Here is a 26,931-nt window from a genome sequence, read left to right as displayed (position 1 = left end):
TAAAAAATTTGCTTCCAAATCTTAAGAGAGCACGCGATGTCGTGATCGTACCTTTGTTCGCTTCTTCTCCACCAAGTTTTTCATAGTTTTTTCTTTACAAAATTGCTTATCTTTGAATACAGTAAATTTAATTTAATTTTTGTAAATTGTTAATTGAATAACAGTATATTATAATCACTTTTAGTGACTTTAGATAAATGTCATATTTAACACTTAATTTAAAAGAAAAAATATCATTAATTAGTTGAATAGCAAAAGATTTTAAAACAAAACAAAAATACTTTAAAATCTTCAATTCAATACATCCCTCTAAATCTATGGGTTATTAAGAAGCTAAGCCTAAAAAGACTTATTGAGTTCCATATAAATATGGGACGAGACTTAGGTTTACCCCCTATAATGAATCTTTAAATTCACCACACCATTTATGACCAATGAAAATTACATGTAAATAATTAAATAAAACATATTAAATTTATTTTAAAATAGTTAAAAAAGAATAATGACAATTCTAAACCACAAATCTTAATTTTTAAACCCTAAATAGTAATTTCTAAATCTAAATCCTATACCCTAAATCAAAATTCTATATCCTAAACCCAAATCCTAAATCCTAAACCCAAATCCTAGATCCTAAACCCAAACCAAAATTCTAAACCCTAAACCCAAACCATAAATCTTAAATCTAAACCAAGTACCCTAAACCCAAATCGTAGACCCTAAACCTAAACCTTATACTCTAAACCCAAATTCTATACCCTAAACCCAAATCGTAAACCCTAAACCCAAACCGTATATCCTAAACCCGAATCCTATACCTTAAATCCAAACCGTAAACCCTAAAATTTAAATTTAAATTTAGGGTTTACGGTTTAGGTTTAAGATCTAGGATTTGGGTTTAGGGTATACGGTTTGGGTTTAGGGTCTAGGATTTGGATTTAGGGTATTAGATTTAGATTTAAGGTTTATGGTTTGGGTTTAGGGTCTAAGATTTGGGTTTAGGGTATAGGATTTTGGTTTAGGGTATAGAGTTTGGATTTAGAAATTAGTATTTAAGGTTTAAAAATTAAGATTTGTGGTTTAGAATTGACATTATTCTTTTTTAACTATTTTAAAATAAATTTATAATGTTTTATTTAATTATCTATATGTCATTTTCATTGGTTATAAATAATGTGGTGAATTTAAAGGTTCACCATAGGGGATGAACCTAAGTTATGTACATAAATGTGGGTTACGTATTTAGGTTGTATGCAGCGTATGTCATATGTTTTATTTCCTTTATTCAGGCTCCTGCTTCTCTTCAATATTTAGAATCTTTATCTATCGCGGTTATAGTCTATAGAGCACACTTGCATGAGATATTTCCCTTGTTAACAGAATCCAATATTTTTAAGAGAAATTCTCAACAGTTCATTTTAACGACTCAAATCATTAGTAGATGATTTTGGATCATGGGTATGGGCTCTTGATCTCTTGTGTTTTTTGGTTATTTTGTAAGTTAAGTTAGTTTCGTTGTTTTTTCCTTCTGATTATGATCTTCGTCGGTGGTCTATATTGTATTTTAATCCAATCAATAAAAACCAAATAAAACAAAACAACAAGAAGATAAAATGAAGTTAGGTATCTCACCAAGCTGTCAAATAAACAAAGATATAATCATACAAACAAGTTGTTGTTTGTGCAGAATGTACCAAACAATAAAAATAACAAGTTATTGCGAACGTTTATATTTTTATGATGACCACAGAAAACAAACATCGATTGTCTGGGGCTTTATGTTCACTATAGGTTAACTGAATCTAGACCATATTGTGTCATTATTACTTTCTGAAGATGCCTAACTAAAATCCACCATTGTTAGCAAGACAGTCAACATGGTTTATATTACACATCCATTTATATGCTCAAGCTGATAATTAATATACACAGAGGACAAAGCATACTGACGTCAAATTAATGTGAAAATAGGTAACCATGCGTTCACAAGTTAAGGAATAGATAACATGGTTATTGAAATATTTTCATACTAATATGAATGATTGAAGATTCTATTAATAAGAATCATAAAAAGAACTAAGAGAAGGAGATCATGTTAGTGTGTCATATGCAAGGGACCTCTTTAATACGCCAAAATTTTATCACTAGGCCAATATTTTGGTTGATGGCTTATATATTGTAATTGTTGTTGTTGTTGTTGTTGTTGTTGTTGTTTTTAATTATGTTTTATCAACTAGTGATAAAGCATTCCAATGAATGACATCGTGTATTCGCTTGCTACTAAACTTTTAGAACACTGGGTTAATACCATTGATGTGACTGGGAAGGATTTAGTCATATATCTCTACTAGAGTTGTTGTTGCGACAAGGTGTAAGGTATATGACAATAATAAAGATTATGCTTTTAGTAGTTGGTGTAAGAATTATTGGTATCTTTTACAAAGTAATATTTACCATTTCAGTATTCAGTATGTTGTTTCTTGAAGTTCATCACAATTTTAGCCTATAGTTAAGAGATTACTTATTTTTCAAGTGTGCATCCAAATGGTGCCAATGAATCCTGCCTAATTCGACATTGTGTAATGTCTCTATCGCTAAGCACTTTTGGAGGATATATACAAGAATCCAAAATACTCTAGGGTGTGATACTGAAATGCGAGGTTATAGCGGAACCAGTTTTTTTTTTCTTAATTTGAAATTGTTTATGCATGTGGTTGTGTTTGTTGGTGGCTAATGGTGACAATCAAGTAGTTGTAAGACATGTACAAAAATATGATTGAAGCACTAAAGAAATACGAAAAAGTTAACCTCAATCTTAGCAAAAGAACGTCCCCCAAAAAGTTATTGTGTCGCATATCTTGTTTTTTGAAAGCTTATCTATAGAAGCACCCTATTTGATAATGATATATTTTTCAAACCTGAAAACCATAATAAGAAATAAATTATGTTATAGAAAGATTAGTAAAGCAATTAACTAGCATTAGCATAGTTGACAGAGCATCCAGACAAACAAAATAAATATTAGTGTAGCACACATATGACATAGAGACTCTCACATCCATACTTCCCAATATTAGTGTAGCACACATATGACATAGAGACTCTCACATCCATACTTCCCAATTGTGTGATAAGGAAATGATGATCAAACAGCACAAGGAAATAATGATAAAACGACACTTGCAGACGATGATAAAAAAAAAGAAGAAATCAAATTGTCCCTAGCTATTCTCTCTGCAGCTACCCAAAGAAAAATCTTTTATATAGGCATGAACTAAACATTAGCCCATTAACTTGAACTCGTCTTTGTATACCTTATTTTCTGTAAATCCAAAATTTGATATCTTTGAGTTACGTACCGATTCCAACCAATGTCTTATGTTCTTAAACAAAATAATAAAACTTAGTTCATGTCTACAATTGTCTCGAATTACCAACTTTAATAGTTCTTGAAACAACAACGACGGGAACAGAACACAAACAAGTTAAATAAGCATTTTCCTCAAATTTTCATCTTTTGGCGATTTTTTCATTCACTGAAAATAGTAATATCATACACAAGGGATAAAGCTTCTTGGTTGGTTGGCTAGTGTTTTTCTCTACCTTCTCTCTATCCAAACTTCGTCGTTGAAATTCAGCTTCCGACCGATGATTTCGGCTCTCTTAGCCGCCGCCGATCCGGCAATCGTTGTATATTCCTCTCTTTTTTCTGTTTTCTTTTTTATGTCAGCCATGCACTTTTCTTTCTGGTGGTGGGCCGCCTTCGGGTTTCCGGGGAACGGTGGACTTTGCACCGGTTACCACCAGCTTAAGATTGTGGGGTCGTGCCATTTCGTCGTCGGTACTGGTCGCCGGCTTTCGGTTCTCATGGATGCGATTGAGCTGAATGGAGGGTGTTTCTGTTACGGAGATTGGAGGCCGAGTTCGGATGAGATTACGGTGGTTTACCGTTTGATTCTCTCTGAAAATCGGGCATGTGGTGATTGATCTCGAAATCCATACCTTTAATACAGTTGTTAGAGGTGATTTCGGTGGTCGTGGGTTATGTCCCGGTGTTTCTGGTGTGGGCATTTTCGTTTAATTATCAGCATCGACCTTTGTTGGGATGGAGTTGGTGGCTTGAAGCTCCGGTGAAGGGGCGGTTGTGGCCCCGGCGGTGAGCTCGAGCCGTGTGAGAAGACGAAGCACCAGCGTCCGACACACGTCTCTTACGCGGTTGTGATTTCAACACGTGGAGGTGTGTGCTGCGGGAAAACAGTGCGGCTGTTGGGTCACGATTTTCCATTTGGGCTTAGAGCGTTTGGTGTTTGTGGACTGTTCAGTTTGTGTAGTTGTAGTTTGGGCCGGATCTGGACCTTTGTAATATATCACTTTTCTAATAATATTTCAAATGACCAAAAAAAAATATCATACACAAGGATTTTCGGGTGCAAATAGAAAACCATTGTATAACTTCTTTTTGTCCACGACTCTAAATCCAAGAATCTTCCCTTTCCACTTTCCACGTGCGACTCATGCAGGTAGGTGGAAGGCGAGAAGTTTCATAAAAGCATCTTCTTCAAAGATGTACCACGATTTGAAAGAAGACACGTTTCCCCTAGTTGGCTAGTTCATCACATAGTTATATACAACCACTTGTGTTCGACCACGTCGTTAATAATCCCGCCAAAAACGAACCACGTACCAGCTGAGACTAGTCGCAACGTAACGGCGCATTTGCTGAACTGGAACGTCTAACCTATCACACTGTCTTTCGGTTTCAACTCAAGATTGTGGGACCGTCTTTGAACAGATGCTCGCCACGTTTCAGACCAAGAGTAGCGTTATTGACTCGCCATGGTCGTGATTCACGGAGAGTCAAGATATGAGAAGCAAGAAACTGAACAACGGACGTGTCCTAGTCAACGCCAGCAGGCTCTTATGGTACACGTGCCATATGCATGTCCAACGTGCTACACGTGGTGGCCTCGGCACTTTCCGCTGGTTTTTATGTTAACCAATGGGAAATATATAGAAACCAACAACGGAAAATGCAATTATGCAAAGCGTTTATCGATAATCCGAGATTGTAGCGATAATAAAGTTTCTTAACCCTTCTCTTAATTTACAGACTGATCATTAATCATACGTGTAATGAAAACCGCCCATGTCCACTATAATCATCGGACAAGTGTCATGTGATAGAGGCTCCTCTTCTCTTTTTATTCCAAAAATCGGATGAAAGCTTCAAAAAACAAAAATATCCTAGAAAACATAGATATTGATAACAAACCATCCTTTTTTTTTTACGTTACATGGTTGCTGAATCTTTCATCAATGGCAAAATATCTTGGAAAAGAAGAGGATGCTGAGGTCGAGCTTGAGCTATGTCTTTCTCTGGGAGGTCCTTTCAAGAAAGCAGAGAAAGCACAACCGTTAGAGTTCCGTACGCATAGAAAACCTAACACCGTCAGATGTGTGGAGAACATTGACGTTGGTCTTAATGACAGAATGGTGAAGCATGAGATCAGTGCGACGATGATAAACGAGACAAGGAAGAAACTGGAAGCGGAGCAGCAGATAAGTGGAGAAGGAGAATGCAAGAGGACAAAAACAGAACACAAAGAAGTCACTAACGGCGTGGAGTTTGATTTGAGCTTCAGTGGATTGGGCAACAGGTACGGGTCGGGTCAATACAAGGTCATCAGTAAACCTGCAGCAGTCGGGTCACCCATTTGCAGCTCGTCCGACGTATCCGATCTGAGCAGCTCCTCTCGCCAAGAAGGTATACAACATTTTATCTACTATACAGACTATTAAAATTAGCAATCTTGTCAAATTATTTGGTATATAAATTATGTAGACTAGAAAGATTATAGGAACCTAATGTATTTTGATGACGTTGAATTTGATTAATTAGTTGACATTTACAAAATTTTGTCTTTCCATAACAACTCTATTGTATTAGAATAAAAAGTACAATAATATGTAATGTACTGAAAAATCACCAAAGTTGTTATGGTATTTGCATGAAGATATTGACAGTAATTGTTTTTATGACTCCATGTTCAGGTGGAAGTTGCGAACTTGGGGTAAATTCTGGCCAAACCAAACCGGTTAAATCTCCGGTTAACAACATTTTAACCGGGAGCACGGACGGTTCAAATGAGAACCGACAAGGGTCCAATTCTGTAGCCAAAGAGACAGGGAAACCTCCAAAGCCGCGTTCTAACGGTAACAAAGTTAACGGCAGTATGCTTCCGTTTGCTCAGATGCCGTGCGTGACTAGCACCGGTAACGGACCCGAGGGCAAAACTGTTAATGGGTTTCTGTATCGGTACTCGAACTCAGAGGTCACTATAATCTGCGTCTGTCACGGAACGTCATTCTCGCCGGCTGAGTTCATCATCCACGCTGGTGGGACGCATGTCTCGCATCCGTTAAGGCATATAACTGTTGTTCCGACAAAGTTTTAGAAACATTTTCCTTTTCTTGGTTACCTTTGTGTGTTGTGGTTTTTGTGTATATATTTAGATGACGGTCCCTTTTCTCGAGTTCAAAGGGGACTCTTATTGGCGATCGTAGTTCTTGTTTTCCATATTTTGGTAACATTTACTTCATTAATTTAGTGCTTTTTTGATTTGTAATGGATAAAGCTTATTTGAAACTATTATGTTGCATTGCACTGACATGTTAAGTGAAAGAAATGCCAGACAGTTCGGAGTAAAAGGCTGATGGTTATAATCTACAAAGGTTTAAAAATCATGTTACAAACCAAACAGTTCAAACACACTGTTCCTCTAAAGGATAAATTGGATTTACGAGATAGAAACTCTAATGATATAGGGAGACATGAAATATCTACCAATGATATAGGGAGGATGGAGTACTTTTACCAGTTACTAGAAATTACTATGGGGTAGAGACGGTTAAATCAGGAATTGTAATCGAAAGTTGTTTGGAAACGCGGTTTAGCTCATCCAAGGCCCCAGGTAGGATAAAAGGCTTTTGCTGGAAATGACAATTGTACCCACCATTGGAAGCCCTAGCGAAACAGATTGGTTTTAAGACAGCTTAAAAGGTTGAAACTTCTAGTGTGGCGGTGAGACCTGAGTACATAAAGGTTCGGTCTTTACCATCAGTGATTCGAGTATCTTTTGTTTATTTGATTGATTGTGTATTTGTTTCATTCCCTCTGTAAAGCCATATACAATACTTTGGTGTTAGTACTTTTTAATAGTAAAGAGTTATTCTTTTCATGTTGATTCTCGTTGTGGTGGGGGTTTGATTCGTTGAGCTGCCAGATGATGATTTGAAAAATTGCGCAAGGGTTATGAGTTTCAGAAAGATCAGAGGATATGATATTCTCTGTTCTGAACGAACCTGTGACAAAAATCATTTTCTTCTTCTCGACTGTCTGATGGCAGCTGGTCTATGTTTAAAAAGTTTTTCATCTTTGAATTTGGATTTTTTTTTAGCTAGTTGGTTTGATTTGGATAGTCGATTTATATAACTTTAGGTCTGAGATATCAGCTTAGATTATTATCTTATGATAATTCATGTTCTTGCACCTCTTTTGGCCTGTGATGATTCTGCTCAATAAGACGCTTTTATTTAGGAACTGAAATAGTACTTTATTTTATTTTTCATTTTGATAAGTTTGGACATCAGTTGCTTTTTTGATGTGTGGAAACTATGTGTCTAATGGGATTAGAACTAGTGAAGATTGCATTCTGTAATCTCAAGAAATCATTGAAGTCATTAACTTCAAGATCTCGTTTAATGGCACCTAACTGTTGTTATTATGAACTTTTTAGTTTTGAGTTGTGTGATTTGAGATTAAAATCAGCTTAATTTATTCAAGATATTGTGAAATTGCATTGATTTTGTACTGTTTTTTTGCTTTCTGGTGTCTATATACCTTAAACATTGCAATACTTAAAATCCTGCATCTATCTTTGCTTCAAAGGTAATGAAGCACGTGGTGAAGATATTGAGCCTGCTGCTGGCAGTCTCTGCCTTTTGGATTACTCTTTTGCAGGCTGCAATTGTTCCACAAAGTCATACATGGTTGGTGAGTAAACGAGCCTGCTGATTCGTCTTGTTTAGTTATTTTTAATCCTCAAATGTAAACAATGTTTTTATTTATTTTGGTTTGCACCAGCTACCGATATACTTTGTAGTGTCACTTGGATGCTATGGTCTATTAATGGTTGGGATCGGGATAATGCAGTTCCCTACCTGTCCTCAAGAATCAGTTCTGTTGAACCATGTACTTGTCTCTGCTCTCTTTCTTTCTTATGTATTAATGTTGTGACTCTTTCTTACTAATTCATTTTAGCTGTGTATTGCAGGATATTGCAGAGGCAAAAGACTTCTTAAGCACAAACGGGATAGATATTGGTTCTGTGACAGTTCTTTTTAACACGAAAGCTTAACCCTGTGTCTCATTTTCCTTTTTCATTATCGTTTTTCTTTCCATTAAGTTGGAATTGTGATATTTACTTTGAGAAACCATTTAGAAATTTTGTTTCTGTGTTGAATATTGTAAAACACTAACCAAGTTTCAGTTTAACCATGTCTATTGGCCTAAACATTGATAGTATCATTTTCAAATTTTTAATTTAGATGTAAAAATATCATATCAAGCAAAAGTCTTTGATTCAAAAACAGAGTTGCTCGGATAAGGAGAATATTAATCACGTGACAAATTACAGCTCACAACAAACAAACTAGCATTTTGAAGGAAAAAAGTTTTATAGCTATACGAAGTTTACACTAATATGGTGAAAACCATCCTAAGTATCAGAATGTGTTAATAATTACACGAAGTTTATGTTAATACATGTCACATATACAAAGTAAATGATAATATGTTAGCAACATCATAATCGGGTTTAATTGATTTTAAGTTAATTTAATAGGGGCAGTCCGTAATTTATAAAACTTAATAAATTTAATTGATTTTATTAATAAACTTAATAATTATTAAACTTAATCAAATTACTAATTTATTCAACTTAATAAACTTAACAAACATAATAACTTTTTTAACTTAACAAAATTATTAAACCTGATAAAATTACAAATTTATTAAACTTAATAAACATAATAATTTTTTAACTTAATAAAATTATTAAATTTATTAAACTTAATAAATTTAATAAAATTGATTGATTTTATTAATAATCATAATAATTATTTAAACTTAATAAAATTAAAATTTATTAAACTTATGGATATTTTTTAACGGATTTATTCAATTTATTAAATATATTAATTTTTTTCCTGAATTTTAATAAATTATAATTTTATTAAGTTTGAATAATTATTAACTTATTAATAAAATCAATCAAGTTTATTAAATTTAAGTTTAATAATTTATTAAACTTAAGGAAAAATGTGTAATAGATTTATTAAATTTATTTAAAAACATTTCCTGAAGTTTAATAAATTATAATTTTATTAAGTTTAAATAATTATTAAGTTTATTAATAAAATCAATCAAGTTTAAATTTATTAAGTTTAATAAACTTACTAAGTTTATTAAATTTAATAATTTTATTAAGTTAAAAATATTATTATGTTTATTAAGTTTGTAATTTTGTTAAGTTTAATAATTTTATTAAGTTAAAAAATTATTATGTTTGTTAAGTTTGTTAAGTTTAATAAATTAGTAATTTATTAAGTTTAATAATTATTAAGTTTATTAATAAAATCAATTAAATTTATTAAATTTCATAAATTATGGATTGCTTCCATTAACTTAGCTCAAGATCAATTAAACCCAATTGTAATGTTGCCAACATATTATCATTTACTTGGTACATGTGGCATGTATTAACATAAACTTTGTGTAGTTATTGACATATTTTGGTACTTTGGATGGTTTCTACCATATCAGTGTAAACTTCGTGTAGTTATGAAACTTTTTTCCCATATTGAATCCAAAAGAAAACAAAATATCAATAGCTAGACTGGTGATGTTTCTGTATTCATTCATTCATTCGGTGGTTGGAAGGAAAACTCGAATGAGGCCTTTAGCAGTAACCTTCTTCCTGCATGTAGGGCAATTAGCTTGACGAGAGATGGCGTCCTTTATGCAACTTTTGCAGAAAATATGACCACACTTTGTTGACATCTCCTCGGTAAATGGACCCAGACAAATTGGGCAGTTAAACTTTGGTTCCTCTACTGGAGCCACAACAGCCTTATTAGACTTCCTCTGAAACAAGACAGAGACAAATGCGTTAGCCTAAGTCCCAAGAGCAAAAGTAAAAAAAAAAAGAATCAAAACGCTTCTTACCGAATCGTTAAGCTCATCATTAGCTTGATCAGACTGATCCTGTGAGGGGTTTTTGCTTACTTTAGTAGTACAACCTGCACTCATAACCATGATAGTGAACAAAGAAACACTTCTGAACACCTCAGACGTTTTATCATTTTGAAATCTTGTAGCTATTCCAAGATACCAAAAGAAAAACAATACTAAATTCACCTGAATCTAAATCAACTACAAAGGGACCTCGCCGTGAGCCTCTAGATTTGTCTCTTTTAGCCTAGGCACAATAATAAAAACAGAGTCAGTAAAAGAGGAGCATATAAAATAGGAAAAAAAAAGAATAAGAAGAAAGAGAGCAGACTCGGTCAAAAGCAGAAGCAGTTGATTCAACAACATCATCATCATCATCATCATCATCACCTTGATCTCGCTCGTCTTCGCTTGGTATACTACTGCTGTTGTTCTTGTTCCCTCCTCGAACTTCTAGTAACTACACCAACTCTCCGAGAACTCATAGTTGAAAGCACCCCTGAATATGAGTCACTACTACTTAGTTCTTGTGTAGCCTTCTCTCAATTTTAAACCATCAACAACAACAAAAATTCACATTACATGAGCTTTTTGTCTGAATTCAGAGAACTCGGGAAAGAAAATTCAAGAAACGGTTTTGAACCTTTTGATCTGAACGATGAAGCAAGCAGTTGAAGAGTGGAACTTGGAAAATGAAGAATGCAGTGGTACTAGTAGACTAGAGAGTAACCAAAGGGTTTTGCTTTAAATGATCCAGCTAAGTGCTTTGGAAATGAAACGAGAGTTGGTTCACTTTAACATTTTTTGCATGCAACGGTACTCTCTTCCTTTTCTAGTTGTTGGTAAAACTGAAATCAACTACTCCGTTTATTAGATACCACAATATAATCTAGGCCCGTTGGGCTTTTGCGGAGGTCAGGCCTTTTTAAAAAAGATAAAAAATTATAGACGCCGACTGTGGGGATCGAACCCACGGCCACGGGATTAAAAGTCACGCGCTCTACCACTGAGCTAAGTCGGCTGTTGTTTGTTTTATAAGTATTAAAAGATAACAAAACAACGCAATAGTAAACTTCTTCGGTTGCGTATTCATTGTCTCACGTAAATCACTCTTCTTTAGTAGGATCACCTCTGCGATCTTCGCAAGTCATCCAAAAAGAGAATCAATAACCAAAAGAAAAAACAGAGATACTTTCATGTCTTTCTAAAGAGAGTAAAAAAAAATACATACTTGATAGTTGAGGTTTGTCAGTAGTGAAAAGATCATGCTCCCATTTATCGTCATGCCTTTGCCTTGCCTGGAATATCATGAGGAATGTGTTACACTACTAGCATTGAAGAATCTAAACCATTATCCAACACAAACCGTGTTGGTTTAAATTTAAAAGTAAGAATATTATTATAAAATTTTAAATGTGATTCTAGCCAGTTTGCTTTTTTGGTTGCCAACGTTGGTTCCTTTTTGTTTATTTTTTTAAGAACATAGGTTCCTTCCTTCTTTGCTCAAAAAAAAAAAAAGATTCCTTCCTTCATTGCAGTGGTTTTGTGTAAAACTTTTCCCTTTTTTGTGTGTAAAATTTCATATAACTATCACTAAAGAAACTTTTGAAACTTATTATAAAAAGACAGACGAGGTAAGCTTTCATCTTTCAGTTTCAAGTATATAACTATCACTAAAGAAACTTTTGAAACTTATTATAAAAAGACAGACGAGGTAAGCTTTCATCTTTCAGTTTCAACCTTCTTCACTAAGTCTTCCATGAGTGATACAACACTGTTCAAAATGTCTCGAGTGGAGTCTCTATGGGAGCGGCTAGTTAATGCTGCCTTACAAAAGGATAGAACAGGAGAAGCTGCCGCTGCTGCTGCTGGTGGTGGTCCTGGTCAGGGGGGCAGAGACATAGATGATATTCTGAGAGCTGCTGATGAACTCCAAGTTGAAGACCCCATCATAGCTAGGATCTGTAAGCTCTTGCTTGTTTTCTTCTTCTTCTTCTTCCTCTGTGCAAAGCTGTGACTATTTCCTTTTTGCTGCAGTATGTGAGCATGCTTGCTCGCTTGCAGAAAAACTTGACCCTAATAGTGAAGACAGAGGTCTTTTACAATTTAGAACCGGATTGATGTCCGTTATTAAGGTTGCTTCTTCTTCCTCTTCTTTGGTTTTCTCATGGTTTTGCATACTCAGATTAAACTGTTCGTCCTTGGTTTATTTCAGCAAAATACTGAAAAAAGAGCCGTTGGGACCATAGATAGAAGTCAAGATATCAACCGACTGCAAGGCTTTTACCAGAGGTACAGAGAAAAGAACAATGTTGGCACCTTAAAGGAGGAGGAAAAGCAACTCCGTGAGTCAGGCGCTTTCACTGACGAGTATGTGTATACTAGCAATAAATAACATAATCTGTCAATTTTATGTTCTTGTGAACAAAAGATCAATCTGTTATCTTACTTCTTGTCCAAACTGTTTTTGATAATTGGCTTTGCAGGCTAGAGCGGAAAACAGTAGAAAGAAAAAGAGTCTTGGCCAACCTTCAAGTTCTGGAGCATGTGTTGAAGCATGTTTCAAAAGAAATCTTTGAAGAGGTTAGGTTGTTTACATTACTAAATCCATTTTTGGTCAAAGCAGCTCTGTAGTTTGCAGTCAATATTAATAATTGTGTTACTACAGCTGAACCATGTTTATGATTCGGATGCTGCAATGAGCGAGGGCACTTGTATTGCCTACAACATTGTTCCTCTTGATGCTCCTGTCAGGGCAAATGCCACGACGGCTTTCCCTGAGGTGCAAGCGGCAGTTGCAGCCTTGAAGTACTTTCCAGGCCTGCCAAAATTGCCTGCTGAGTTCCCCATTCCTGCAACAAGGAATGCTGATATGCTTGATTTTCTCCACTATATATTTGGGTTTCAGGTTTGTCTTATTTGAGAAGCTTTTCTTTTGTATTAGTAAATGATCTTTCATGTATTGTGTGTTAATGTTTCTACTTATGTCCTCAGAGAGACAGCGTCTGCAATCAGCGTGAACATATAGTTCTTCTTCTTTCTAATGAGCAATCCCGCCTTAATAGTCCTGGAGAAACAGAGCGTGTAAGTACCAAAGGTTTTGATTGTTCATATGATTAATGTTACAGAAGTTTTTAAGATTATTCATTGGTTTTGTTCATCTTCTTATAGCAAAAACTTCTTTTGTATAGACTTCTAGCTGACAAAGCTTAAAAGTGAAGTATTGTTATGTCCACTCTAGAAAAACTTATGCGTGATGATTGAGCAGTGCACATGATTTTAAGCTTGTCTGCTGCAGTGTTTTTAAAACCGGACCGGCGAGCGACCCGGAAAATTTTTGGGTCGTGGGTCAATGTGGTTCGACCTGGTTCGATTGGGTTCGACCGGGTTTGATGTATTAAACTGAATTTAATAATATTTTGTATATAATTGCATATTTTAGAAAATAGCAAACTGAAATATAATAACAAAAATAAAAAATCTAATAGTTCAAATCTAAATCAATAGAAAAAAACACATTTAAAGTTTATTCTCTAGATTTTTATCACTATAAATTTTTATCACCTTTAAAAAAAATTATACACATCAGTGCAAAGTTGCGACGGTTGTTTATTTTCATTGTGACAGTTATTGTTTTTCTGTGTTTGAATTTGGTAGAAATCATATTTATTGATCATTCTCTTCTATTACTTAGTACATCGCAAAAGTTTTACAAAGACATCAAAGACACAAAAGTATAAAATACCTTGTGAATTGCAGTCTTGTAGAAATGTCAAGGACTCAAAAGGAAAAAAAAACATCAAATATGACAATACCTTAAGAATTACAGTTTATCACAAATCCTATTTTTTTAAACTAATTATTTTATTAATTTCTTTTGGTTTTCAATACGAACCAGGGTTTTGTCGGTTCGTTGGGTCGCCAGTTCCTGGGTTTTTAACGGTTCAATATAAGTTTTTAACCGGTTCAATGTTAGTTGGGTTTTAGCATTAACCCAACCCGGCTTGGTATCCGGTTCACGGTTGAACCCGGTCCGACCGCCGGTTCGGTCCGGGTTTAACAACACTGGTCTGCTGCTATTTAGAAAGTAGTGAGTTGCATTTTAACATCTCATGAAGTAACTTTTTTCTCTGACGCTCTCTCTCTCAGAAACTAGGTGATGATGCAGTGAGTAATGTATTTTTGAAGTCCCTAGACAACTACATTAAGTGGTGCGATTACCTGTGCATTCAACATTCATGGAGCAAGTAAATAATCTCACCTTCCTTGTCTTTTTCCTGCTACAACTTCTTGCATGCTCACTCCAATTTTTTTTTTTTTTTGTAATATGCAGTTTAGAGTCCATCAGTGGAGAAAAGAAACTACTATACCTCTCTTTGTATTTCCTGATTTGGGGTGAAGCCGCTAACATACGGTTCCTTCCGGAATGTCTGTGCTACATATTCCACCATGTAAGTTTTGATATTGTATGAAAATTTTCCAAACGTTGCTTTTGTTTCTATGGTAAGTTTACTATCGGGAAAACGGCCATTTCATACCCAACATATTGCAATATGTTCAATTCATACCCGACTTATATGACCGTGCCAAAACATACCTAAACATATATAGATGTGCCAAAACATACCCAACTTATATTTTTTTGGCAAAATCATACAGCAGTCGCCACATCAGCTACCTTGTCATCTATTTTTGCTTGCATGGATGCAACGTCAGCTAATTCTGCTGGCAAATGTGCCATGTATATAAATTATTAAAAACTAAATAATTTTGTTATAAAAATAAATTTTTATAATTTTTTATTATTTAGTAAAATTAACCAAAATTAATTAATTAATTAAATTTAAATCTTATATAAGAGATATATTCGTAAATATTTTGATCCTATAAAAAAACGTCCTAATAAGAGTTATATTTGTATTGTAATGATTCAAATCCAATGCTAGTTTGCAGACGTGTTACTCTTGATTAATTATGATTGTGTTAAATTAAAATTTATAATGTAAATAACATACCCATAATTAATAAAGCGTAATATGATTTATTTTTACCCTTGATTAATAAAACGTAACATAATTTATTTTTATACTTTTTTAATCATGGGTATGTTATTTACATTTAAAAAAATTAGATTAAATGTAAATAACATACCCATGATTAATAAAGCGTAACATGATTCATTTTTACGCTTTATTAATCATGGATATATTATTTACATTTAAAAATTTAGATTAACACAACTATGATTAATCAAGAATAACACGTCTTCAACACTTGCATTGGATTTAAATCATTAAAATACATATATAACTCTTATAAGAACGGTTTTTGATATAATCGAAATCTCTTATATAAGATTTGAATTTAATTAATTAATTATTTTTTGTTAATTTTACTAAATAATATAAAATAAAAAATTTATATTTTTTAAAAATTTATTTTTATAACAAAATTATTTAGTTTTAAAAAAAATTATATACATGACATATTTGTCAGCAAAATTAGCTGACGTTACATCCACGCGAGCAAAAATAGATGACATGGCAGCTGATGTGGCGACTGGTGTATGATTTTACCAAAAAAATATAAGTTGGGTATGTTTTGGCACATCCATATAAATTCAGGTATGTTTTGGCACGGCCATATAAGTCGGGTATGAATTGAACATATCGCGATATGTTGGGTATGAAATGGCCGTTTTCTCGTTTACTATCATATGTTGTTCATTTGATATTATGTGCTCATGCTGGATATTTTTTTTGTTAGATGGTGAGAGAAATGGATGAGATCTTACGCCAGCAGGTTGCTCGTCCAGCTGCGAGTTGTGGCTCTGATGATGGTGTATGTGTATCATTCCTTGATCATGTTATTGCTCCACTGTATGAAGTTGTATCAGCGGTATGCTCTTTCACCCTCTTTAGAGAGTCTCCTTTGATCCCACCACACTACTACTGCTTCTTAATAGAGAACATACACCATGTAATGTAGCACGACAATGTTTGCTAGATTAGGAAATGATTAGGATATATTACTATACTGCTTTTAGTTGGGTATCTTTATTTCAGTGAACTTGTAAACCAATATGCAATTTTGTTTTATTGTGTTACTTGAAGAGGCTATTACATTTTCTAATATTCATTCCAGATGTGACATATGTTTCATAGCATGTATATTTGTAGGTATATTCAATTAGTAGTTGGCTTTCTAGTAAAAAAAAATGTTATGTATTACACAACAGGATTGTGCTTTCTTATGTATGAATATTTCTTTTTAGACAGTGTTGTTGGTTTTGATTTTATAGTCATGGGCTGTTATAAAAATGTTGGTCCGTGTGCAGGAAGCTTTTAACAATGGCAATGGCCGAGTACCTCATTCAGCTTGGAGAAACTATGATGACTTCAATGAGTATTTTTGGTAAAAAGAAAAAATTATTATCTTTTGCCTGTTGAGTTAATGTCCTTTCTCTCTGTTGGCTGACGTTTTTGAATTTCTAGGTCACTTCAGTCCTTCGAGCTTGGCTGGCCGTGGCGAACGAGTTCATCTTTTTTTCAGAAACCTATACCGAGAAGAAAGGTTTGTGTTAGAGGAGGTTGATTGAAGTTGATGTTGACCTGTGTAGTGTTGCTGTTGTACTCAGCTCTCTTATGGTTTGTTCTTTTGGTGAGATGACCATCATCATCTGATGTTATTGTAGTTCGAGGTTAAAACCGGTAGGGAAAAACATGGAGGAAAGACATCCTTCGTTGAGCACCGAACATTTTTGCATCTCTACCACAGCTTCCATCGGCTATGGATATTCCTCGCTATGACGTTTCAAGTTTGTTAATCTCATCTCAGGATTGTTGTATGTCTCTCCACACTCTAACAGGCTATTTTACAGGCACTAGCCATAGTTGCGTTCAATGAAAAAAGCCTTGCCTCTAGAAAGACTTTGCGTGAGATTCTCAGCCTTGGTCCGACTTATGTTGTGATGAAGTTTTTCAAGAGTGAGTCTTAAAACCTCATACTCTTTTACTTTAATTTTTTAGTAATACTATGCTTGAGTGAAGACAAAAAGCATATGATTAAATGTTATAGGTGTTCTGGATGTCATCATTATGTATGGTGCTTATTCGACTACAAGACGGCTGGCTGTTATTCGCATGTTTCTACGTTTCATTTGGCTTGGCCTTGCTTCTGTCTTCATATCTTTCCTCTATGTGTATGTGAAACTTCTTCTGGCAATTTTTCACTTTTTTGAGGGATGTAGTTTTTTGCATTCCCTTGTTTGATAGTTGCTTGTGTGTGTGTGTGTGTGTGTGCAGGAGAGCACTTCAAGAAGATAGCAAACCAAATTCTGATTCAGTCATGTTCAAGCTTTATGTGATTCTCATAGCCATCTATGGTGGTGTTCAGTTGTTTTCTAGTATCCTGATGCGTGTCCCAACTTGTCACAACATTGCTAATAAATGTGATGGGTGGACTTTGATCCGATTCTTCAAGTGGATGTGGCGCCAGGTTTCTCTTTTATTTCATGGTTTAATATCTGGATCATCAGTCATAATCTCTGATGCTTTACTTAACTTGATTGTATTTTCAGGAGAGACATTATGTTGGCCGTGGCATGTATGAAAGGACATCTGATTATATAAAGTTAGCCTCTTCACCTTATTTTAGCTATCTGTATGTTTTTAATCTGTAAAGGATGTGCTGAACCCCATTCGTATGACGCAGGTACTTGCTGTTTTGGCTTGTTGTACTGTCTGCAAAGTTCTCGTTTGCGTACTTTCTTCAGGTTGGTTCTTTTGACAGGAAGCATAATTTGTGATGCCATGTTGATATTGTGGTTACAAGTGACATATATGACTATTACATCATAATACTATGAATTTGCAGATTGAGCCGCTCGTTAGTCCAACAAGGATGATAGTGAAACATGGTAATATTCCTTATTCCTGGCATGATTTTGTGTCAAGAAGTGAGTATATAATAAGTTCCACTGGGAATGTTATTAGCTCTACTATTAGGTTTCTTGTTGATACATGTGTACTGATAATCTCAAATAATTCATTCTTCTATGATTTTTCTTTATCTGGATCGATGCAGGAAACTATAGTACTCTGACTGTTGCCAGTTTATGGGCTCCTGTTGTTGCTGTAAGTTCAGTGGTATTTACATGTGGGTTGACACTTTTTTTTTTTTTGCTGGGAGCAATCACTGAATCAAGTAGTTGTTTTTAGAGAACCACTTCAATTTTGGGAGGATTTTGTTATAAAAAAATATTTTACCAATCTTGGTGAAGTTTGTTCAGTTAGGATGAATGTTTTCCATCATTGTATTGTAACATTATCTTTCATATAATGCAGATATACCTGTTAGACATCCATATATTCTACACCCTTGTCTCTGCTTTTTTGGGTTTCTTGCTCTGCGTGAGAGCTCGTTTGGGGAAGGTAAGTGTGGCTACTTCTCTTTTGTCTTAGAAATGTCAAAAATCAAGATATTTATAACTGTTCCTACACTCTATTTAAGACGTTAAGGTCCTTACGTTGCCTTGCCATTTTCGCAGATAAGATCTCTAGAAGAAATTCACAAGCAATTTAAGAAGTTTCCAGGGGCCTTTATTAAGGCTCTTCATGTCCCTATTACCGACCGGTTAGGTTCCTTCCCATCTTTTGTCATTTTACCTGCACATCTCCCTTTATATTTGTTAACTGTTATTAACATTTTTATCGTTTTCATTGCCTTTGACTCTAATCAAAATCATAAGCAGGACTTGTGATCCTTCTCATGAGGTAGTGAAGCTACTTCCCTCTATGTTGGCCTGTTTTACATTTTTGTAGCACTAGTTTCCTAAATGAATGTATGTTAGTTTTCTTCTCATATTTGCATGTGGTTATCAATACAAAGGTTTTGGATAAGAAGAACAGAGTAGAGGCAGCTCACTTTGCTCCATTTTGGAACCAAATAATAAAATGTCTACGAGAGGAAGACTACATCACTGATTTGTAAGTGCTTTATGCTATTCAATAACTAAGCTGTACCTGTGCCTTATGGTTGCTCTTAGCTTCATATTTCTTTATGGTTTCATTGTTACCCACTTTTTCTCATATGAAACCATTAATTCCTAGTGAGATGGACTTGCTCCTGATGCCCAAGAGTTCTGGAAGTAGACTGGTTCAGTGGCCTCTATTTCTTCTTTCCAACAAGGTATAGTTTTGTTCCTCCTCTGTATTATAATTCAATGTTTTAGTGTGGCTATATGTGGACAATTCTTAGTGAAAGTTATTTTTTCATATTATCTACTGTAGATATTATTGGCCACAGAGATTGCTGCTGAGAGTAAGTCAGAAGAGGAGATAGTGAAGAGGATCGAAAAGGATGTATTTATGAAGTATGCTGTTGAGGAAGTCTATTACAGCCTTGAACGTGTCCTAATAACAACGCTGGAAGCCGAAGGGAAATTTTGGTAATGGGTTTTGTCAGCCCTAAAATGACACAGCACAGATATTTGCTGGACAAGGGATGATATTTATTGTGAATAATTTGTAGGGCGGACAGAATCTTCAGAGACATCCAGGACAACATAACGATGAGAACTGTACATCTTGATTTTCACTTGAAGAAGCTCTCCCTTGTTATAACGAAAGTGACTGCACTCTTAGGAGTCCTGGTATTCACATTACCATTGCTTATTATGTCTTTATCAGAAAGTGTAACCGGTTCTTAATCATTATTATTACTAATAGTAGTAGTACTAATCTTCAAAAGATTGTACTTTCTCTATTGTTATAGTAGTATTAATCTTCATATATTTTTTTTTCTTGGACAGAAAGAAAATGAAACACCGGAGCATGCAACAGGAGCTACCAAAGCACTTCAAGATCTCTACAATGTTATTCTCGTTGAAATATTAGCTGCTGATATGAGGTACATACAAACTCGATGATTTGGCAACAATCCTATATCAAGCTTTTCTTTTCTTTGCTTCAAAAATATGTTCCTTGGTGTAGGGATCAATATGACACGTGGAACCTGTTAGCTCGAGCAAGGAATGAAGGCCGGCTGTTTACAAAGTTGAGATGGCCTAAAGATCCCGAGATGGTACATTGATGATATATATTATTCATTGTAAAAGGCTATAACTGCTACAGTCTGATACTTAGTTATGGTTTACAGAAAGCCCTCGTCAAAAGATTGTACTCTCTACTTACTATCAACGATTCTACAGCGCAGCATGTTCCTAGAAATCTTGAGGCCAGACGCAGACTTCAATTCTTCACCAATTCTCTTTTCATGGATGTGCCACAACCAAAGCCTGTCCACCAAATGTTATCCTTCAGGTATTTCCTTTACCATACTTCAATCATTTTATCCAAATTTATAAGCTCTTCGGAAGCTTACTGTATCTTCCTTTAAACTTTTGTTTTCAGTGTGTTCACTCCATATTGTTCTGAGGTTGTGCTATACAGCATGTCTGAACTCACTAATAGAAATGAGGATGGGATATCAATCTTGTTTTACCTTCAGAAAACATATCCAGGTATGAAATTTGCCTAGCTTTTTTTTTTTATGTTTCTTACTGATTATAAGTTAATTCTGTTATGCTTCTAGCCTAAAATTGTTTTCATTAAAATTTAATATGTTGCAGATGAGTGGAAAAATTTTCTTGCACGAATAGGACAAGATGAAAATGCGTTAGAAGGTGATCTACATAATGAGAGAGACATACTTGAACTTCGATTTTGGGCTTCTTACCGTGGACAAACGTTAGCTAGAACAGGTAGTTAAAACAAATCACTACACCTTTTTTTTCTTGGGGATACACTGTTTCACTTCAAGATCTCAAGAGTTTATGTGTTATATCTGCAGTTCGAGGGATGATGTATTATAGGAAAGCTCTCATGCTTCAGTCTTATCTGGAGAGAAAAGCTGGAAGAGGTAAAGATCAGGCTAAGTGGTTTCTTTAGACATATCATTTTTTGGTCAAGCTTTTTCTTTCTAAGGGGTATCTCATCAACCAGTTACAGACGAGGAATCCACACTTCACGGTAATGACCCAACGGATGCTAAAGGATTTGAGTTATCTCCTGAAGCAAGGGCACAAGCAGATCTAAAGTTTACATATGTTGTCACATGCCAAATGTATGGAAGACAGAAAGAAGATCAAAAACCTGAAGCTGCTGACATTGCATTGCTAATGCAAAGGTAAGAAGATTCTGGCTATCATTCTGTTATTACCAAAAGCTAATCTGTTTTTCACTCTTTTGTCAGAAACGAAGCCCTCCGCATTGCTTATATCGATGTTGTTGATACTCTTAAAGAGGGTAAATCTCATAAAGAATATTATTCAAAGCTTGTGAAGGCCGACATAAGTGGAAAGGATAAGGTACACTCTGATCATCTGTGTAACCAGTTCAAGAATCTAGTGTTCGTGTTTCCTTAATGTTTAAAACATGTAAATACGCAGGAAGTTTACTCCATAAGGTTGCCTGGGGACCCGAAACTTGGCCAATGCAAAACTGAGAATCAGAACCATGCCATTGTGTTTACTCGCGGAAATGCACTCCAGACTATTGATATGAATCAGGTTAGTATGCATCCTTCTTTCAAGATCTTCTGTTAGCTTGTTATAGTTAAGGTTTTCTAGAAATTCAGTTTAGTAAAACTATACTCCCTCTGTTTTTATTTGTAAGGTGTTTTAGCTAAAAGCACTATTATTAAGAAAATTATTGTTTTTAATACAAATATCATTTAATATGTAAGTTCAACCAATTATAAAAGATCATCTACTATTTAGTTGGTCACACACAATTCAATAAAGGTAAAAGTTACATTGAAATACTAGAACTTCTTATATATTGAAACAAACTTTTTCCCTAAAACTACTTACATTCTAAAACAGAGGGAGTATAATATAAGATTTATAAAGAGTATTTTTTTGGTTATTTGTTAGGATAACTACTTTGAAGAAGCCTTGAAGATGAGAAATCTTTTGGAAGAATTCGATCAGGACCATGGTATTAGACCACCTACCATTCTTGGAGTTCGGGAACATGTGTTTACTGGAAGGTGTGAACAACAGACATTCGTATATATCTATTGTCTTGTTTTAATATACTTTCATCTTACATTAACTGTTTATGATGCAGTGTATCCTCCTTGGGCTCTTTCATATCCAATCAAGAAACTAGCTTTGCAACTCTTGGCCAACGAGTATTAGCCAAACCCTTGAAGTAACTAAGCTACTACCACCAATAAGTTTATCTTTCCTTGAATTAAACTCATATGGAATCCTTATGTATACTAGGATCCGCATGCATTATGGTCATTCAGATATCTTTGACAGAGTTTTTCATATTACTCGTGGTGGTATCAGCAAGGCCTCTCGGGTCATCAATGCTAGTGAAGATATATTTGCTGGTAAAGCCGATTCATTAACTGATAAGAACATACACAAATGGTCAAAAAGTTAATTTTGAGACATTTTGATGCTATGCTTTTTCAGGTTTTAACTCAATTCTACGTCAAGGGAATATTACTCATCATGAGTATATTCAGGTCTGTACTTTAAACTCTTCACAAATAAAAAAAATGAACAATACAATATATAAATATATATGTATTTAACTTTATTTACAGGTAGGGAAAGGGAGAGATGTGGGGCTCAGCCAAATATCTCTGCTTGAAGGGAAGGTTGCAGGTGGTAACGGTGAACAGGTTCTGAGTCGGGATGTATACAGACTTGGCCAGTTTCTTGATTTCTTTAGAATGATGTCATTCTACTTCACAACTGTTGGTTTATATTTCTGCACAATGGTATTTCTTCTTGTATCTGGAGCTGTTACTGGTAAGTTCCAAGTTCAGTGCTGATGATTTGACATTTTACATGCCTCCTTTGCAGTTGACGGTGCTTACTCTGTATATTTTCTTGTATGGGAAGGCATACCTGGTAAGCATGGTTGCTTATTTTGGTTATGACACATGTGCTTTCTTCATGGCTGATGATTCATGTACAATTTTCTACTTGTGTTTGATTTTTTAATAGGCTCTTTCTGGAGTTGGAGCTACCATTCAAGAAAGAGATATTCTTGTGAACAATACTGCACTTAGTGCTGCCCTCAGTGCTCAGTTTCTGTTTCAGATTGGTGTCTTCACTGCTGTTCCAATGTTTCTAGGCTTTATTTTGGAACAGGGATTTCTCCAGGTACTTGATTAGAATATCTCCTTGGAGACTGACATGTGTTCTGAGTCTGCTCATTCATCTACTTGATTATCTACAGAACAGTGAAGCATGTGTTCTGAATCAGTGTTCACCGATGACATATAGTCATTCGGTGAAAACGAATTATTTTACTTTTGTGTGTTTTGTTTTGAAAGTAGGAACTTGTTTATTCAACCATCTTCCACTGTGTAGGCCATTGTCAGTTTCACAACTATGCAATTTCAGCTGTGTACTGTCTTCTTCACATTTTCTCTTGGCACAAGAGCCCATTATTTTGGACGGACACTTCTCCACGGTGGTGCTAGTGTTTGTCAACAGTACCAAGCCACTCAAAGAGGGTTTGTTGTCAAGCATGTCAAATTTTCTGAGAACTACCGTCTTTATGCCAGAAGTCATTTTGTTAAAGGGTATACTCTTTGTGTCTTATGTCCAAACATTTCTTATGTATACCACTCAGCCATAGTAAAGGATGGAAGATTCATTGGTGTGTTTTTTTCTTCTAGGATGGAGGTTATTCTCTTACTGGTTGTCTACATTGCATATGGAAATGATGAGGCTGGTTCTGTTTCCTACGTTCTTCTGACTGTTAGCAGCTGTTTCTTGGCTTTCTCCTGGCTCTTCGCTCCTTACCTGTTCAACCCTTCTGGATTTGAGAGGCAAAAGTAAGTAATGCTTGTCTAAATTGTGTTGTTGAGCAACATGTTACCTCATTGAGCAAGATTTGTTTTCTCCTTTCAGAATGGTGGAAGACTTCAAAGAATGGCGAAACTGGCTCTTTTACAGAGGTGGTGGGATTGGTGTGGAAGGAGCTGAAAGCTGGGAAGCATGGTGGGAAGAAGAACTGGTAATTAAGAACTCTCCATTTTCCAGATTTTTGTAACTCTTGTTGGATCCTGGAAACTAATATCTTTTGTACAATCAACACAGTCTCACATTGGGACCTTGAGCGGGAGGATAGTAGAGACCATATTAAGTCTACGATTCTTTATCTTCCAGTATGGTATTGTCTACAAACTGAATCTGCATGGATCAGATACGTCATTTGCGGTATAGCACCATGTCTTGTACTTCCATGAGTCTGAAACTAGTTGAAGAAGTAGCAGTACTCATTTGTACTTATACATGTGGCTGGTCCAGGTGTATGGTTGGTCATGGGCTGCATTTGCGATGATTTTAGTTCTTTTCAAGGTTGGTTTATTCATTTTTCCAATAAACTTAATTATTTTAGAGTTACAGAGTATATTGCATTTACATTGCTCTAATATAACTCCATTTTGGTGTACATTGAAATAGGTCTTTGCCTTGGTTCAGAAGATTGCTGTGAATCTCCGGCTTGTGCTTAGGTTTATACAAGGCCTTGCCTTATTGGTGGCTCTAGCTGGCATAATCGTAGCGGTTGTGCTTACAGAGTTGTCAGTGACGGACATATTTGCTTGTGTATTATTGGCTTTTGTACCGACAGGATGGGGAATCCTTTCTGTAAGTTTCCTTCTTTCTCACCTCGTTACCTTGTAATACAATGTAATCCTCTCTTGTTATAGATTGCATGTGCTTGGAAACCAGTCAGTAAACGAATCGGGGTGTGGGAATCAGTACGTTCCCTAGCATGGCTCTACGATGCAGGAATGGGAATGCTTATATTTCTTCCCGTTGCGCTCTTCTCGTGGTTTCGACCTTCCAAACACGTATGATGATGATGTTTAACCAAGTGTCTTGAGATCTCTCTCATCCTCGCTGAAAAAAATCCAAGTCAGGCATTTGAAATCTTCATTCATTAGCTTTGCCTTTTGTGGAGTGCTATCAATTTGTTTCTGTTTTCCATATGTTTATTTTGTGTGTTTCTGTCTTTAGTTTTATGAGTTAAATGAGTATAATAGTAGTAGAAAATGAATAAGAGCCTATTTGTAAAATAATTTTAAGCATTTTAAGACTTTTGTAGTATTACTTATTTGTAAATTCAGTACATGCTGCAACTCAGACTTTTGTGTCCCTCTGGCATCTGCTCTCTCGATGCGACAACAGAGAGCAATTAATTGTTTGAAGATATCCACTCGCTCAAGAATCTAAAACTCAACATGATTTCTTCTTTGATGTACTAGGTGGTGTTTATATGTTGCAGGAAGACAAAGCAGAGTCAGCGAAACGCCATTTAAATGCAATTTCAGTAATGACGGTCTAAAGAGGACGAGAGAATATGATTGCTTTTGCATCTTGTAAGAAGGTAACGTGAGAAGGATGATGTAGAAACAGAGCAGGCTCTATTATTTTTTTATATATCAATTATCTATTATTCCAACTCTTCCAAATCTTTCATTGATGATACACAAACCATAATATTTAAAATTAAAAAAAAAGGGCATTGGATGACTAATTGATGAGAGTGGAAACTGACTTAAATGATTTCTAATACATTAAATATAAAGTCAAATGGCTAAAACTGGAATGTATAGAATTTGGTTATTAGTATTACTACCGTGTGTGAACGTTGTACACAATATCAAAATCATAGATGAAGAATTCAAATTTTTTGTATTTTTTTACTATAAGGAAAGCATGCTATGCGCTGACTTCCATGACGCAGTTGCCATACTGCTTTTGGGTCATTGATGACGAAAGTACACTGTGTTAAAACTCTAAAATTCGTCGCTGTAGACCAAACTCATCTATTAAAAGTATCCAGAAAAAAATACAAAGCAGAAAAGACTCAAAAACATCATGGCTAGATTCTCCACCAGAGAAGATTGGAATAGGGTAATTTATATTAAGCCAAACGTCACTCTGTAACTAGTTAAATACCAAAATTTATAATACAAATCTCCTAAAGAAATCATGTTAAAATCTTATAACTATTATGTTCGAATAATTTCCGGTCTTATATGATTGCGTGTTAAATGATAACTAGATCTCGATCCGCATATGATTGCGTGTTAAATGATAACTAGATCTCAATCCGCACAACCACACAAATATATGTTTTTATTTGTAAATATATAACTAAACATTTTAAATGTATAAATTATATTTTAGTGTTTTATGTTGTTAGACTATTTAATTTTATTGTTTTAATTTTCTTATTTGACACTATTAATATATAATGTTTGTTATACGATATCATTTTAAAATTTTTTATCGATATAGGATGTTTTTAATGTTATGGTATTAAGTTTTCTAATTTTATTACTAAATTAAGATTTCAAATATTAAATATTTTAATTTTTAGAATATTATTTCGTGTTGTATTTCAAAAAGTTATTTTTAAGACCTATCATTTTATATTTTGTAAAATTTGGAATATATGATTATGTGATTGGTTTTTTAAAAAACAATTGTATATTTAGTCAACAGATTTGAAAAATTACATAACTATTTTAAAGTTTGAAGATTATATGGATTTTAAATATTTTTTTACTAAATTGATGCATTAATTTATAAGAAC

General features: G+C 34.7%; 4 protein-coding genes and 1 non-coding gene across 6 annotated transcripts; 3 read left to right on the top strand and 2 right to left on the bottom strand.

Moving 5' to 3' along the window:
* The first annotated feature begins 5,240 nt into the window (after positions 1-5,240).
* Positions 5,241-6,551, top strand: LOC108832679 (ninja-family protein AFP3-like). Its single transcript, XM_018606135.2, has 2 exons — positions 5,241-5,764; positions 6,052-6,551. Exons 1-2 carry the CDS (start codon positions 5,317-5,319, stop codon positions 6,453-6,455), a joined length of 852 nt encoding a protein of 283 aa, XP_018461637.2. The 5' UTR covers positions 5,241-5,316; the 3' UTR covers positions 6,456-6,551.
* Positions 6,552-7,031: 480 nt separating this feature from the next.
* On the top strand, positions 7,032-8,573 carry LOC108832680 (dolichol-phosphate mannose synthase subunit 3). The gene is made up of 4 exons (XM_018606136.2): positions 7,032-7,102; positions 7,949-8,053; positions 8,144-8,251; positions 8,334-8,573. Exons 2-4 carry the CDS (start codon positions 7,952-7,954, stop codon positions 8,415-8,417), a joined length of 294 nt encoding a protein of 97 aa, XP_018461638.1. The 5' UTR covers positions 7,032-7,102; positions 7,949-7,951; the 3' UTR covers positions 8,418-8,573.
* Positions 8,574-9,982: 1,409 nt separating this feature from the next.
* LOC108832677 (uncharacterized) lies at positions 9,983-11,576 on the bottom strand. The gene is made up of 5 exons (XM_056989391.1): positions 11,523-11,576; positions 10,623-10,751; positions 10,478-10,538; positions 10,286-10,359; positions 9,983-10,234 (listed from the first exon to the last, which is right to left on the bottom strand). Exons 1-5 carry the CDS (start codon positions 11,574-11,576, stop codon positions 9,983-9,985), a joined length of 570 nt encoding a protein of 189 aa, XP_056845371.1.
* On the bottom strand, positions 11,241-11,312 carry TRNAK-UUU (transfer RNA lysine (anticodon UUU)). Its single transcript has one exon. It is a non-coding gene; the product is annotated as a tRNA-Lys (tRNA).
* Positions 11,577-11,954: 378 nt separating the features above from the next.
* On the top strand, positions 11,955-25,472 carry LOC108832676 (callose synthase 9-like). 2 transcript variants are annotated; one of them, XM_056986847.1, is made up of 49 exons: positions 11,955-12,255; positions 12,329-12,426; positions 12,507-12,661; positions 12,778-12,874; positions 12,960-13,199; positions 13,286-13,375; positions 14,441-14,538; positions 14,625-14,742; positions 16,058-16,189; positions 16,629-16,705; positions 16,786-16,864; positions 16,986-17,108; positions 17,172-17,277; positions 17,369-17,492; positions 17,596-17,788; positions 17,871-17,923; positions 18,005-18,065; positions 18,167-18,209; positions 18,377-18,426; positions 18,637-18,723; positions 18,840-18,925; positions 19,044-19,065; positions 19,181-19,278; positions 19,402-19,480; positions 19,582-19,739; positions 19,823-19,943; positions 20,103-20,200; positions 20,284-20,374; positions 20,450-20,613; positions 20,704-20,813; positions 20,922-21,053; positions 21,143-21,211; positions 21,301-21,478; positions 21,545-21,659; positions 21,741-21,860; positions 22,227-22,342; positions 22,423-22,506; positions 22,581-22,693; positions 22,779-22,831; positions 22,913-23,089; positions 23,175-23,222; positions 23,319-23,477; positions 23,688-23,902; positions 23,999-24,157; positions 24,234-24,339; positions 24,423-24,542; positions 24,633-24,683; positions 24,789-24,974; positions 25,037-25,472. In XM_056986847.1, the coding sequence occupies exons 1-49, from the start codon at positions 12,051-12,053 to the stop codon at positions 25,184-25,186; spliced, it is 5,607 nt and encodes a 1,868-aa protein (XP_056842827.1). In that variant the 5' UTR covers positions 11,955-12,050; the 3' UTR covers positions 25,187-25,472. The 2 variants fall into 2 exon arrangements, with proteins under 2 accessions (XP_056842827.1, XP_056842826.1); XM_056986846.1 differs by having other exon boundaries at positions 11,956-12,255; positions 21,295-21,478.
* The last annotated feature ends 1,459 nt before the right edge of the window (positions 25,473-26,931 follow it).

Source organism: Raphanus sativus, chromosome 6 (genome assembly GCF_000801105.2).
Source record: "Raphanus sativus cultivar WK10039 chromosome 6, ASM80110v3, whole genome shotgun sequence".
Lineage (NCBI taxonomy): Eukaryota > Viridiplantae > Streptophyta > Magnoliopsida > Brassicales > Brassicaceae > Raphanus > Raphanus sativus.
The sequence above is the reverse complement of the archived record's forward strand: the minus strand, read 5'-3'. Positions and strand labels throughout refer to the sequence as shown.

Coding starts and splice junctions, on each gene's coding strand:
- LOC108832677 (XM_056989391.1), bottom strand. CDS start 11,576: ATGACGATAAATGGGAGCATGATCTTTTCACTACTGACAAACCTCAAC. Junction 10,539..10,622: donor CTGCTTCTGCTTTTGACCGA/GTCTGCTCTCTT, acceptor TATTGTGCCTAG/GCTAAAAGAGACAAATCTAG. Junction 10,360..10,477: donor TGTAGTTGATTTAGATTCAG/GTGAATTTAGTA, acceptor TTATGAGTGCAG/GTTGTACTACTAAAGTAAGC.
- LOC108832676 (XM_056986846.1), top strand. CDS start 12,051: ATGAGTGATACAACACTGTTCAAAATGTCTCGAGTGGAGTCTCTATGG. Junction 16,190..16,628: donor TGTATGAAGTTGTATCAGCG/GTATGCTCTTTC, acceptor GTCCGTGTGCAG/GAAGCTTTTAACAATGGCAA. Junction 21,861..22,226: donor AGACTATTGATATGAATCAG/GTTAGTATGCAT, acceptor GTTATTTGTTAG/GATAACTACTTTGAAGAAGC.
- LOC108832679 (XM_018606135.2), top strand. CDS start 5,317: ATGGCAAAATATCTTGGAAAAGAAGAGGATGCTGAGGTCGAGCTTGAG. Junction 5,765..6,051: donor CAGCTCCTCTCGCCAAGAAG/GTATACAACATT, acceptor CTCCATGTTCAG/GTGGAAGTTGCGAACTTGGG.
- LOC108832680 (XM_018606136.2), top strand. CDS start 7,952: ATGAAGCACGTGGTGAAGATATTGAGCCTGCTGCTGGCAGTCTCTGCC. Junction 8,054..8,143: donor CACAAAGTCATACATGGTTG/GTGAGTAAACGA, acceptor GGTTTGCACCAG/CTACCGATATACTTTGTAGT. Junction 8,252..8,333: donor AATCAGTTCTGTTGAACCAT/GTACTTGTCTCT, acceptor TGTGTATTGCAG/GATATTGCAGAGGCAAAAGA.